Source organism: Physeter macrocephalus, unplaced genomic scaffold (assembly GCF_002837175.3).
Source record: "Physeter macrocephalus isolate SW-GA unplaced genomic scaffold, ASM283717v5 random_275, whole genome shotgun sequence".
NCBI classification, from domain to species: domain Eukaryota; kingdom Metazoa; phylum Chordata; class Mammalia; order Artiodactyla; family Physeteridae; genus Physeter; species Physeter macrocephalus.
Window position 1 is genome coordinate 1 of NW_021145577.1, and position 13397 is coordinate 13397.

Below are 13397 nucleotides of genomic sequence, written 5' to 3' on the forward strand. Positions count from 1 at the left end.
GAACGGAAAATCTATCATTAAGGTATCATTGCGCCAGCGCAGCTATTTGAAGGCTCCCATGGTCCCTGGCGCCTGCGTTTGAAGCCCGCCTTCAGGCTTTGGAGGGTATTTGCAGAAAACTCCCAGCAGCGACTCGCTGGCCAGACCTCAGGGCGCAGGAGGTGGCGCCCGTAATTATGGAAACACTCAAAATAAAATAAAATAAAATAAAATAAACGCTCACCTCCCCCTCCACATCTCCGTCTGTATTGTCCTTAGGTCGCTGGGGAAACCACCAGAAGTGGGGCTGGATGCTGAAATGAATATGTGACCTGGCCGATTACGCAAATATTAGAACTGAAAGCTCTTTCAGCTCTGTTTCGCCATCCACCTTCCTCCATCCACCACGGATTAGAAAAATAAAGTACCAGGAGGAAGCCTTTGGAGGAGAAAATGACAAATGGGACTTAACCCCAGGTCTACAGTGCGCCGCGGCGGGGCGCAAAGACGCAAACTCCCGGGATGGCGAGCCTCCGGTGTTCCACTGGGTCAAACGAAAATTGATCTGATTTGCTTTTTAACACCCGAAGGGGAGAAGAGGAGATCAAGGGAGGGAGGACAAGATTTGTTTGTGCGTGTGCGTCTGTGTGTCCGGGGAGGGGGAGGAGGCGCCAAGGTGCAGCCTGCGCGCGGCTCTGCGCCTCGGCGGGCTGCGTGCGTGTGTCCCTGTCCGCGCTGCTAAAGCGGGCTCTTCGAGGGATCGGCGTCACATGACTCCGCCTGCCCCTCGCCAGCGCGCAGCTCGCCAGTCCCTCAGTTTGCCCGGCGCCAGGGGAGGGTCGGAAGGCATCTCCAGGGCCCGTGGGCTCTGCGAAGCGGGGAAGAGGTTCTGGAGGGGAATGGTACATCTGGATTCCAGCGGCCGCGGCTCGGCGCCAGATCCCGGACTGTAGAAATTTGGGGGGAGGGGAGAGCGAGAAGGAGCGAGGCGAGCGCCTGAGAGAGGCAGCGCGCAGCACGCACGGCCAGGGGCTGCCGGGTGCCGCGCGGAGAAAATGTAAGCGCGTGGAGTCTAGCTGGCCTCCGAGCACCATGCAGAAGGGGATCCGGCTGAACGACGGCCACGTCGCGTCCCTGGGACTGCTGGCGCGCAAGGACGGCACGCGCAAGGGCTACCTGAGCAAGCGGAGTTCGGACAACACAAAATGGCAAACCAAGTGGTTCGCGCTGCTGCAGAACCTGCTCTTCTACTTCGAGAGCGACTCGAGCTCGCGGCCCTCGGGGCTCTACCTGCTGGAGGGCTGCGTCTGCGACCGCGCGCCCTCTCCCAAGCCTACGCTCTCGGCCAAGGAGCCGCTGGAGAAACAGGTGAGGCCAGCGCCGCGTCTGACCTCCCAGCGCCCGGGCCGCGGCCCTCGGGGCGCAGGCCCTTCCGCCGGCCGAAGGCGCCCGAACTTTAGTCCCTCTACTCGGCGCCCTCGCGAGAAGGGAGGGTTGGCCTAAGCGGGCGGTGACCCCGCCGTGGCCAGAGGGGGCAGGGACTGCGGACAGGGAGCGGGTGTGGGCTGCGGCTGCCCTTCACCCGGCGAGCTCGGTGGGAGGCGGGCGCAGAGCGGGCGAGACGCGGAGATGCGGAGGGGGATGAGGCGCGGAGAGAGATGGGCTCCCGCGGGAGACGGAAGCAATGAATGTAGACCCACATCCACTCCCACCCGGGAGAGCCCCGGACCGCGGAGGTGTAATTCCCCGCGCTTAGGCACGGGAAGGGCGAGACGGAGGCGTGCGAGCGCCGCGGCCCCTACCTCACCGCGGCTGGGGGCGAAGAGGAGCCTGCGCTCTCTCTGCCAAGTTGGGGGGCTGCGAGGCCGCAGGGGTCGGTTAGGTGCCATCGACCGGTGGCGCACTCCCAGCCGGCCCCAGGCGCAAGCAACAAACCGAAGGGTTCCGGGGACCTTTCTCATTTGCCGGGGCTGGGGCCAGGGCCGCTGCGGAAACCGCGGGACAAGTGGGCGCATCTCTCCTCCTCCGCCCCCTGCGCCTCCGCCACCGCCGCAGTCGCGGCTCTAGCGTTTCCGGAGTTGCGAGGCTAAAAGGCCAGGCCTGGATCTACCGGGGGCCTGGGCGGGGTGCGGGTGTGCCTTTGGTGTGGAGGGATGGAGTGAGAGCACCATGCGGGCACCGAGTGAGAGCACCAGACAGCGGGAGTGCAATTTTTAAGCTTGATGCACTCTCCAAAGGCATCTAGTCTGTCCCCCTCCTCTGGAAAGGTAAAGTCAAAGATAGTGGATGCTAAAATGTCACCGCTGGGAGGACCTGTGATCCATGGGGACCCAACCAGCTGGTTATTGCCTAGATGAGGACACTGAGGCCAAGAGAGAAATTTACTTGCCCGGTGTCATGCCAGGAGTTGAGGCCACCTTACGGTTCTGAGACGATAACTGAGGGCTCGAAAGCCATTACTGCAGGCAGACTGGTGGTGGTTGAATTGGCTGAAATAAAAGCATCCTTGAAGTCGCCCTCCTAATGGTCCAGAGAGATCTGAGTTCAGTCCCCGCAGCTCATCTCTTCCTTCCCTGCCCTCAGCCCAGAGGTACTGTGAGATGATTTCGAAGGCTGAGAAAGGTGGACAGGAATATTTGAGGGTGGGTCTCTGGGGATGGCAAGCCGTATGGCAGGTAGGGGCTCCCAGATGGTAAAGCAAAGCAAAGCAAAGCAAAGCAAAGCAAAGAGCAGGCAGCTCCTTAAGCTAAAGGCACAAATGGGGCCTAGGAGACTCACCTGGGAGACCCAGACCCAGGCTAGGCCAGAGATGCTCTCTCAGCCCTTGATAACCTGCCCTTTGCCAGCCTTCCAGAACATTATCAACACTTGTTGGCCAAAGTCCACCTGTACTACCAGTGGCCTATAGCCCCAACTGGCGCCCATCCTCGGCCCCCTACCCCAGAGCACAGAGCTGAGCTCCCGGGCAGGCAGGGAGAGAGGGCTGAAGGAAGCTGAGGTGTTGTTGCGCACACAGTGTGTGCTCTCAGCCCCTTGGACACAAAGCCAGAAACAGGCCTGAGACTGAATCACAGCTCTGCAACTTCCTGGCTGTGTGACCTCAGTTAACACACTAAACTTCTCTGAGCCGCTGTTTTGTAAACAAAATGGAGGTAATAACACCTATCTTTCTGGGGTTTTGAGAACAGAAATAATGTGTATGGAAGTATGCTCACAATCCATTTTAGTTTGACATGATAAATGTTAATTGAATCTGAATTATACCCACCTGGACAAGGAATAGAGGTCTAACATAAAATGTTGAAGCTGAAAGGAATGTCAGAGAGATTGTACAGCCGCCTCCTCCCATTTTACAGATAGGGAAACTGAAGAGCAGATTGGGAAGAAATTACCTACCTGATTCTGATTCAGTGGCAGAATCAGACCTAGAATTCACCCAATGTCTAAGAATTCCTGAAAATGAGATCTTACGTTGATTCCAGATCATTCACCTCTTGGCTCGGGTGTTGAATCGTGCTAGCAGTGGATTATGGGAGGGACAGGAGTGCAAAACCACTTGACCACGTGCACACGTGGTCTGAGCCGTTTCCCCAGAACACCAACAGTCAGAGATCCTCAAATGTGGTCACAAGAGTAGCCCTCCTGGCACAAGAGAACAGAAGGGGGTTGGGAATAGTAGGGGATGGTCTGGTGCTGCCCAGCTCAGGTGCAAATTTCTGTTAAAGATGTGTGCTTTGTTTCGTACAGTTATAGAGATGTTCCGTTTGACTCCAGACCGAGAGTTTGGCTCGTCTGGAAAGGTAGATCCTGTTCCTTTGGTCTGCACGTGTCTATAAAAACTTATATCTTTTTCTTTTCTAAACCTTTGAGTAAAATTGACGGCCTCCATGTTTCTCCTTGAGGGGGAGCCCCCATAGCACCCTCATGAGAGGCCCAGCTCCAAGCCATTCTGTGACGGGGTTTGCCTTGTAAACCGCAGGAAACCTTGATTCAAAACCTGCTGGGTATGTGGCAGAGAACCCATGTTAGGAGGCCTCAGAGAAGCTATCAGTTTGGACTGGCCAACATCTAGTGATGACTTGGTTTTAGCAGGATGTCATTTTTATCCAGGCCTAAGCAGGCAGCTTCCATCTGGAAGGGCCAGAGATGGTTTCTCAAGAAATAGAAACCAAGTCTTGGCTGGGAACCACCCGAATGACAAGGATGAGTCAGGGACAAAGCACATAGTATGTGCTCAGGAGATACTAATTGAGCTGAACTTACTGGTGTAGCTTGTCAATTCCACATTTCATGTCCTGAGGACTGACTGTGCACCAGTCCAGGCCCGGCGCAGGGTCAGAGGCCCAGGAAGCCGGATGTCACAGTCCCCGGCCCCCAGGGAAGACTAACACAGATAAAGATGGCAACTTACACTGTGAAGAAGCTCTAATAGGAAGGGCTCCCAGGGTGCTCTGGGAGCCCAGGCCCATCCTAACATGATGTGCTGTCCTCTGGCTGCTTCTGCACTGCTCTGACCGCGTCTGTGGTAGCTCTGGCCTGGAATCCCAAGGCCTCTTGAAATCGGAGGGGCACAGCCGCGCTCCTTTGCTGACTGGCAGTTACTCCACACGCTGGCCTGAGCCCTGCTTGCTCAGCCCTGACCTCCTCACCTCTGACCCTACAGCCCACACACTGAAGGCCCAGAGGCCCTGGACTTAGAATTTGGGTTCAGAGATTGACCCTTGGGGTTCTTGCTCTGCTTTGGCATGGAGTCACCCCACACTGGCTTTTCCCACCCTCACTACCAGCCCGCCGAAATAGAGCTTCCAGCCCCAGCTTCTCAGTGGTGGACTTGACCAAACCAACCCCAGCACTCCCCTTACCACCCCCCCCACCCCACCCCAACCAGAAGGGATCAAAATGTAGACCCCAGACTCTTCCTGATTCCTGTAAAACAGAAGGGACACAGACAGATCCCTTCAGCCGGAACCTCAGCACTGATGTGGGCAGAGGCTCCGGAAGCTGGGGGTGCCCATTAGCACCTGTTATCCGCCCAGTGGGTGCCTTTCCCTGGAGACAAGAGGAAGTCCCTCTCCCGGTCCTCATTCGCAGGACACATTTCTGGTTGGCCTGGTGGATACCTGTTCACAACAGCCCTAAAGCCATGAGTGTGCCCGGTTTACAGATGAGGAAACAATCTCACCAGCACCACCCAGCAAGGCAGCAGCTGAAAGGCTCTCTGGCTTTCTCTGCAGCTGCGCTGTCTTCACCACAAAGCCTGCCTGCCTGTTGCTGTAGCACAGTCAGCCCTCTGGGCCAATCAGAAAAACACAAACCTGAATGTAGGGGGATAAGTGTACTCGAAAAGCAACACCCCCTCCCCCAGACACAGGGACACAGGGACACAGGGACGTCATGCACACACGTGGCGCCAGCAACTCAGCCCACGATCCTTGCACCTATGGAAGGGCCAGCAGGGCTGCCCCACGGTTCCAGACCAGGCCCAGCCCGGCAGGTGTGGGACCCCAGGGGTAAGTGTGTGGGGTGCCCATCTCCCCACCCCAGCCCCCAAATATTTCTAGCACTGAAACGAGGTTGAAGCAGCTCAGGAATGACACCTTAATTGGGACAGGGAAGTACCAGGTCCCTGCCCCTCTGCTTGGCGACAGTGGGATGAAGGTCAGAAGCAGACTGTACATACACAAGCCTACACTAAAATCTCACTGCCATTTGTGCGTGCCGTAAACATTTTGGCTCTCGGTGTGAGGCCCATGCTGGGTCTTGTGGATACAGAGAAAAATCAGACTTAATCCTTGTCTTCAAAGGGCTCACAGTGGAGTAGGGTGCTCTCCCTAGACTCACTCCCACAGTAAACACCAAGTGCCAGGAATTCTCCGTCCTAAGGAGTCCGGACTCTCTCCCTGCCCCTGCCTTGGTTCAGGAGCTCACAGTGTCAGGCTTGATGTGTTGAACTCGCTCACATGGTCCCATCTCGCCCTACGCCAGTCCCCTGCCACACAGCAAGCCACCAGAGTGAGCTTCTAAAGGGCACACCTGACCAGGTACTAAGCCACTGAAAGTGTCACTGGCTCTCATTGCCTTTAGGAAAAAATGCAGATTCTCCAGCATGACCTGGAGGACCCAACGGGCTCCAGCCTCTGCCTGCCCTGCTAACTCTGCCCCGCCCTCCCATCCCCCTCCTGTTCACCCTACACCTGCCTCCTCTTTCCCACCTCAAGGCTTCTGCAGCAGCTGCTCCCTGTGCCTGGAATGATCGCCTACTCCCCCCAGCCTTTAGTGACCAGCTTCTCCTCCTCCTAAGACCTCCTTTTAGGTCTTAGCCTAAAAGTCACCTCCTGAGGGCCTCCCCTCACTGCAGGAGCTAGAGGAGCCCCAGGTCCCCCATCACAGGCAGGGACAACCCTCTCTCCTTCATCCACATCGCTTACCAGGTTGGGATTAATTGATGTATTTGGCTGGTGGTTTGTGAAGGGTCTTCCTTCCCCTTAGAACGTAAGGGCCAGAGTGCATGTTTTACATACAATACCTCCCCTAATTGTCCTAACAGCCCTGTGAGGTTATACCCGGTAACCCATTTTTGAGATGACCAAACTGAGGCTCAGAGATGGTAAGTAACTTGTTCAAGGTTACAGAGAGCAAAGGTTACGTGGCAAAGCTGCCATGTGAGCCCAGGTCTACCTGACTCTAAAACCTGAGCTCTCCAAGCACCAGCGCAGCATAAAGACTTGGGTTGAGGGACTGTGTGAGTTTACCATCCTCTGCCGAGATAAATGAAAAATGAGAGAGAGAGAGAAAGAGAGAGAGAATTAACAGCAAGCGAAATGATGCCACTGCCTCTTTGGTGACATCTGTGAAGCAGCTTTTGTTTCTGCTTGGGTGGGAACCTTGCACCTCGAATCCCAGGAGTCAAGGATAAACACCCCAAGGCAGGCATCCACACCCTGCAGTCCCGTTTCCCTGGAATCCGTGGGAGCCTGGAGCCTGGAGCCGGCGCCCATGTGTACAGAGCCAAGAACAGGACTCAGCCCCCGATGTTTATGCAGGAGAGTTGGTGACGCGTGCACTTGAGGGGGGCCCAGAACACTGCCAACGCCCAAACACCTCCGTAAAGGCGACTGTCGTGCAGGGAGCAGCTGGGAGCCTCGGACTCCACCACTGCGTATCATCCGCCACTCAGAGAGGAGGGCGCAGCCTCGACTCCCAGCTCATTCACTGAGGGGTTTCTCTGTCTCCGGCAATGACACAGCCTTAGGTAAAAGTTGTGGGTTTCGAGCCACACAGACTGGCTTTGGATCCTGGCTCTGTCACCTCCTACCTAGGGAAGGTCTTATTGCCCTCTGAGCGTCAGTTTCCCCATCTGTGAGATGGAAACCGTAACACAGCCTACCCGGCAGCCCTGTTCTGAGCATTGTACTTGATGCTATTTGTAAAGCCCTAGCGTAGCACCGTAGGTCCGATCAATTCACGGTAGCTGTTGTGGCTTCAGCTTTCACCTTTAGGACAAGGCTCTTCCTGCATGAAGCAATGACCCAGATCACCTGGGTCTCTGGCAGGTTTGAAGTGAGTCAACACGGAGCCCTGACCCTGGATATAAAGGTAGGATGGTAAATCTTATCTCAAATAACCTATGGGTTTCTGAGAATGTCTGAGCAAGCATGCCCCTGAAAGGGAAAAAATGGCTGCAGGAGCTTCCCTCATCCCTGGCAGCCACACCTTCACCCAGCCCCATCGATTTCACCTCCTAAATCTCTCTCAGACCATCCACTCTTGTCCCTCTCTTCTTCCAAGGCTCTAGTCCAGACAGCCATCATCTCTTGTCTGGACTTAGGTGGGGGCCTCCTGACAGGTGTACTGGTCAGCATGAGTGGTGTCATGCTGCAGTAACAACCAAGGCCCAGATCTCCATGAACATGACAGAGGTTTATTTCTTGCTCATGCTTTAGGTCCCATGCGGTTGGCAGGAGGGCATTGCTCATTGTGAGCAGCCTGATGGAGATTCATCCTGACACTTGCCTCCACAGCCGCCACAGCCAAGGGCAGAGAATGTGGCAGATCTCTCCCTGGCTCTTAAAGCGCCCCCCGGAAGTGACCCATGCTGACCACATGACCGCAAGGCAGGTCCTGTGGCTTCAGTTCAGTGGCGGTGGGGACGTGCAGACCCACCACGTGCCTGAAAGCAGGGCTCTAGAGATTCTGGGAGAACTGTCTCCCTACATCCGCTGCGTCCCGCCATCCCCGTGCCTCTCCGCAGCCAGACCACTTTCCAAAATGCAGATCTGATCATCACACACACACACACACACACACACACACACACACACACGAGTAGCTGAGGAGAAAGGCAAAGGCGCCCGTCTTGATGGGTTTAATGACAGAAAGCAGAATCTGTGCTCACACTTAACAGGGGCAACTGCTTCCAGCCTGGGGGCATCAGGGAGACTCCACCAAGAAAGGGACAAGTAGGACAGGTAATGTAGGTTGCAGGGTAGGCAGAGCTGGCCCCTAAAGCCTGTGTGCAGCCTACAGAGCGCAGTGGGGAGCCAGCACAGGTCTCTCCGCTGGAGATGGACTGCTGTGATCTCTGTGCTGGAGAGATCACGGCAGGGTGAGAAGAGACAGAAGCATGACCCATCTGGAGGCAGGAGGTCAGGTCAGAGGAGGCTGTAGAACTGAGCAGTAAAAGAGGCCTGAATGTGGGGAGTGCCGAGCGCTGAAGGTCCCCCCTCCACTCCCATCCCAGCCGGGTCACTGCGTCACCATGTCACTGAAACCTGGGCTTGCGCTGTGCTACAAAAACCACCCCTAGCTCCTGCACGCCCAGGATGCGCCCCACAGCCTCTGGGGCTTCCCACCTCCCGGGCTCAGTGGGCAACGGCAGGGAGTGTCAAGTTCTCATCCCGTGAAAGCACCAGGTGCTGTCCTACCATACCTTCTCCTCCAGCCACCACTCAGGTAGAGCACCTTTGCAGCTTACAGATTACAAAGTCCTTTTCAGGCTTAGCATTTCCGGTAACCACCAAAGTAACGCTGCCGTTACTGCAGTTCTACACAGGGGAGAGAGAATCCCCATTTGGCAGATAAAGCTCAGATAGAGGGAGCTCATCTCCCAACAAATAAATACCTGAGTGTCTGTGTGGTGCCAGACCCTGAGCTGTCACTGCTAATAAATGTCAGCCCTCCTTGTTCTAGATTGTTCAGGTCAGTGGACATCCAGGCCAACTGTTAAATTCAGCAATTTATACTTAAAGACCAGATCTTACTAATCCAACAAGGCTAATGCAACTTCTTTGCCCTGAAAAACAGAGAGAATTATTTTCAAGAAGATACTTCCTAGTTGAATTTTGATTTTTTTTTCAACTTGGAAAATCTAACTCAGACCTTAAAATAAAATTCATTTTAGAAGAGTGAATGAATGAATTCTGAGCAACCTTAGCCAGTATTCCAGAAACCCATCTAGAAATTCAGACAAGCTTGATCTCGATTGACTTTTCCTCTGTCAGACTGTATGAGTAAAATATAACCAACTTTACTTAATTCTCTTAGACTCTTAGCCACACTCAAGAAATGAGTGAAGGGCTTCCCTGGTGGCGCAGTGGTTGAGAGTCCGCCTGCCGATGCAGGGGACACGGGTTCGTGCCCCGGTCCGGGAAGATCCCACATGCCGCGGAGCGGCTGGGCCCGTGAGCCATGGCCACTGAGCCTGCGCGTCCGGAGCCTGTGCCCCGCAACGGGAGAGGCCACAACAGAGGGAGGCCCGTGTACCGCAAAAAAAAAAAAAAAAGAAAAAAAGAAATGAGTGAAAGAGTTTGGAGGCACCTAGTCCATCATGCAGCATTCTCTGCATGCTCACTCACCTTGCCCCGAGCCTGCTGCTGCCCTCCTACCCTGATCTCTGGTCAGATCCACAGGCTTTGGGGACCTGGGGGAAGGGCTGATGTTCCAAAAGGAGAGCCCATACGGTGTGGGCACAGGTGAGGAGAGGCAGGTAAGTAATACTTCTGAGAACTTCCTGGTAGCCTGGAGAGAAAAGGGAAACAAGCTGCTTATGGGACACCCATTGCCTCCTGGAAAGACGTGGTGCAGTTCCTCAAGCAAGAGCACTTGTATATCCAGGGGCTTTCATAAGGGGGGACCAGCGGGGAAGTGATGACGATCTCCAGGGCAGAATCACTGCAAAAACAGGGGCCCACCCCATCAGTGGCTCCCGTGAGCTCTCAGGGCAGGGCAGGCTAAGCATGTTTGGTGGAGATCACTCTCCAGGACGCTGCACCGCTGGGCTCCAAAAGAGGAGTGTCCTGGTGACCAGGAGTGCAGGGTGCAGGTTGGAGAACCTGGGGAGTGGATGGCCGGCTGGGCCTCTCAAACAGCCAGTGCCTTTTATTTTAAAATTTTGGAATTGGGACTTCCTTGGAGGTCCAGTGTTTAAAACTCCACGCTCTCAATGCCGGCGGCACAGGTTTGATCCCTGGTCAGGGAACTAAGATCCCCACATGCCACATGGCATGGCCAAAAATAAGTAAACAAATAAATAGGTAGATAAAATTTTAGAATTGGTAATACATTACCATGGTTCTACATTCAGAAGTTACAAAGAAGTGTTCACTGACAATGCTCCTTTCTGCTGCTGACCCCAGCAATCCAGTTCTCCTCTCCAAAGGATTTTGATGTTACCAGTTGCTTATGCATTCTTCCAGAGACATTATATATGCAAATATATGCAAAGATGTATAGATCTATGGCCATATATATGCACATCTGTGTAATTATACAAGTGGTAACGTACTACAAACACTATTCTACACCTGTTTTTCTCAATATATTGTGGAGATAGTTCTCCATAAGTATATGGAGCGTCCTCATCTTTTTTACAGCTGCATAGTATTCCACTGTGTGGATGTGCTGTAGTTTATTTAGCTAATCTCCTCTCGGGGGACATTTGGGTAATTTATATAGTCCTTTTAAAATTACAAACAGAGCTGCAATTAATAAACACCTTTGTGCATAGGTCATTTCTAATGGAAGGTGAAAGGCAGACATGTCCAGACTGGAATTCATTCCTTCTTTCAGCAAACGTCTAGAGAGGCTGTTGGTGGGAGGGGGAAGGGCAGGCTTGTTGACTTGTGATGACAGATTGAAAGGTGTTTGTGCAGGACCAGCCAAGCATGACATCTGTGGCTGTGGCTCATGGGGTCTGGAGTAGTGCACATGGAAACACAGACCATTCAGCAGCAGAAGCTTGGAGGATGACACAGTCCCCCAGGCACTGCCTAGTTCAAGGCTGACTCTGGGAGGGAGGGACTTTCACTGGGCTCTTCAGCTCTGACATTCCTGTCTCTCCTCCCACCTCTGTTCCTGTCCCCAGGGGGCAGGCAGAGAATAGAAGCAAGCCAGTGATAAGGTGTTCAGGAGGTCGGTCCCGGCAGCAGCTCTCAGCCCTGGGAGTCTTAGGAGCCCATAGGAGACCGGGCTCTGAGACAGGCGCTCATCCCCGGGTCAGAGCAGAGGTCATGGTGCAGTAACCAGGCCCTGGGAAGGCCAAGACTTGAGAACCCAGAGGCAGAGGTCGGTGAAGCGAGGCCACTCAGAGCAGGGGGAAAGAATGTCATGAAGTGGGGTGTCCAGACCCCGTGTGCAGCCATACCAGCTGAGCCACAGCCATAGGGCAGGACAGGTAGGTCTTTTCTGGATTGGTGTGGGAGCACCAGTGGGGCTGCTCGAAGCCAATACTTCTGTTGAGCAGGGCCATTTTGGACTTACTGGGCCCAGTGAAGCCCCTCTGTGTGGCCAGCATGAGGCTGGTGCAGCCAGGGCGGGGAGGGGGCAGCGCTGAGGACTGTGCGCCGTGCTGCAGAAGCCCTGAGAGAGGGCAGAACACACTCCCAGGGTGGCCTGGCCCAGGTAAGAGTGAGATCTCTCCTGCGAGAGCCAGAGAGCAGACAGGCTTCCCCTGGGATCTCAGCGGTGAGAGGTGGACAGGGACCTCAGGGGAGGGGCAGCCTGGATGGATAGCCCCTTATAGAGGGAGAGATGGACTCCAGCCAGAGCATCTACACACACACACACAGACACACACACACACACACACACACACACACACACACACACACACCCTGCTGAGGCCCCTTCAGGTTCCCTCTGGCACTGGGACTTCGGAAGCATCGGGCAGAGAGGACTGCCAGGCCAGGGCCAGCTGGGACTGTGGTCCCAAAGATGGACCAGGAGGAAGGAGCCAGGACCCAGTGGGGGAGAAGCTGACCCTGCCTGACCAGGCCACCAGAGTGGACCTACTAAGTGGAAGGGGTGGGGTTGACCGAGAGTGCTGGCATCCGTCCTGCAGCTGACCCCAGCCCACCTCCATCTTGGAGGAGACAGCAAGCAGGGGCCCAGACAGGACAGTGGGTCTGGATTCTGGTCAAGCAGGATGAATCAGAGGGGGCAAGACCAGGGGCAGGGAGACCAGAGGGGGCCGTTTAATAGCCCGGGTGGGAGATGAGGAAGCCTGGAAGCAAGCATGGCAGTGAGGATGGCAGAAGGCAGAGTTCCAGAGATATCCAGAGCAGAGACCCTGGTGACCAATTGAATATCAGAAATGAGAAAGAAGCAGGAGCTGAAGGTGATGGAAGGAGTACCCCAAATTGCTGATTCGTAATCATCCTTTGATCTTAGCGCAGCTATGACTCCAGTTTCTAAGCCTCTCCCATGCCTCCTGTGTGTGTACATGTGCATATGGATTGGTTTGGTTTGGTTTTGTTGAGGGGGGTTAGTTTAAAACAACAGAAATTTATTCTCTCACGGCTCCAGAGGCTAGAAGTCTGAAACCAAGATGCCTGCAGGGCCATGGTCCCTCTGAAATCTCGAGGGAAGAATCTCTCCTTGCCTCTTCTAGCTGCTGATGGCTGCCAGCAGCCCCTGGTGTTCCTTGTCTTGTAGATGCATCTCTCCAGTCTCTGCCTCCCTCTTCACATGGCTTTCTCCCCTGTGTGTCTGTGTCCGCATTTCCCTCTTTTTATATATTAAGGCTTCTTCTTATTAATCTGGTATGACTTCATCTTACCTTGATTATATCTGTAAAGAGCCTATTTTCAAAGAAGGTCTTTTTCTTAAATTTGTGTTCGAGTAGAGTACATTTACAATGTTGTGCTAGTTTCAGGTGTACAGCAAAGTGAGTCAGTTACACATATACATATATCCACTCTTTTTTAGATTCTTTTTCCTTATAGGCCATTACAGAGTATTGGGTAGAGTTCCCTGTACTATACAGTAGGTCCTTGTTGGTTATCCTTTTTTTTTTTTTTTTTTTTTTGGTACGCGGGCCTCTCACTGTTGTGACCTCTCCCTTTACGGAGCACAGGCTCCAGACGCACAGGCTCAGTGGCCATGGCTCACAGGCCCAGCCGCTCCGCGGCATGTGGGATCTT

The 13397-nt window shown here is 54.3% G+C and overlaps 1 protein-coding gene across 1 annotated transcript in view; it reads left to right on the forward strand.

Moving 5' to 3' along the window:
- Nucleotides 1-771: 771 nt before the first annotated feature.
- The window catches only part of LOC102974530 (ras-specific guanine nucleotide-releasing factor 1), a gene marked incomplete at its 3' end in the record, with an annotated part of 74209 nt that continues 61583 nt past the window's right edge, over nucleotides 772-13397 (forward strand). Inside the window, exon 1 of the mRNA XM_028484994.1 lies at nucleotides 772-1347. Coding sequence (XP_028340795.1) covers nucleotides 1072-1347 — 276 coding nt within the window. The remainder of the gene's footprint in view (nucleotides 1348-13397) is intronic.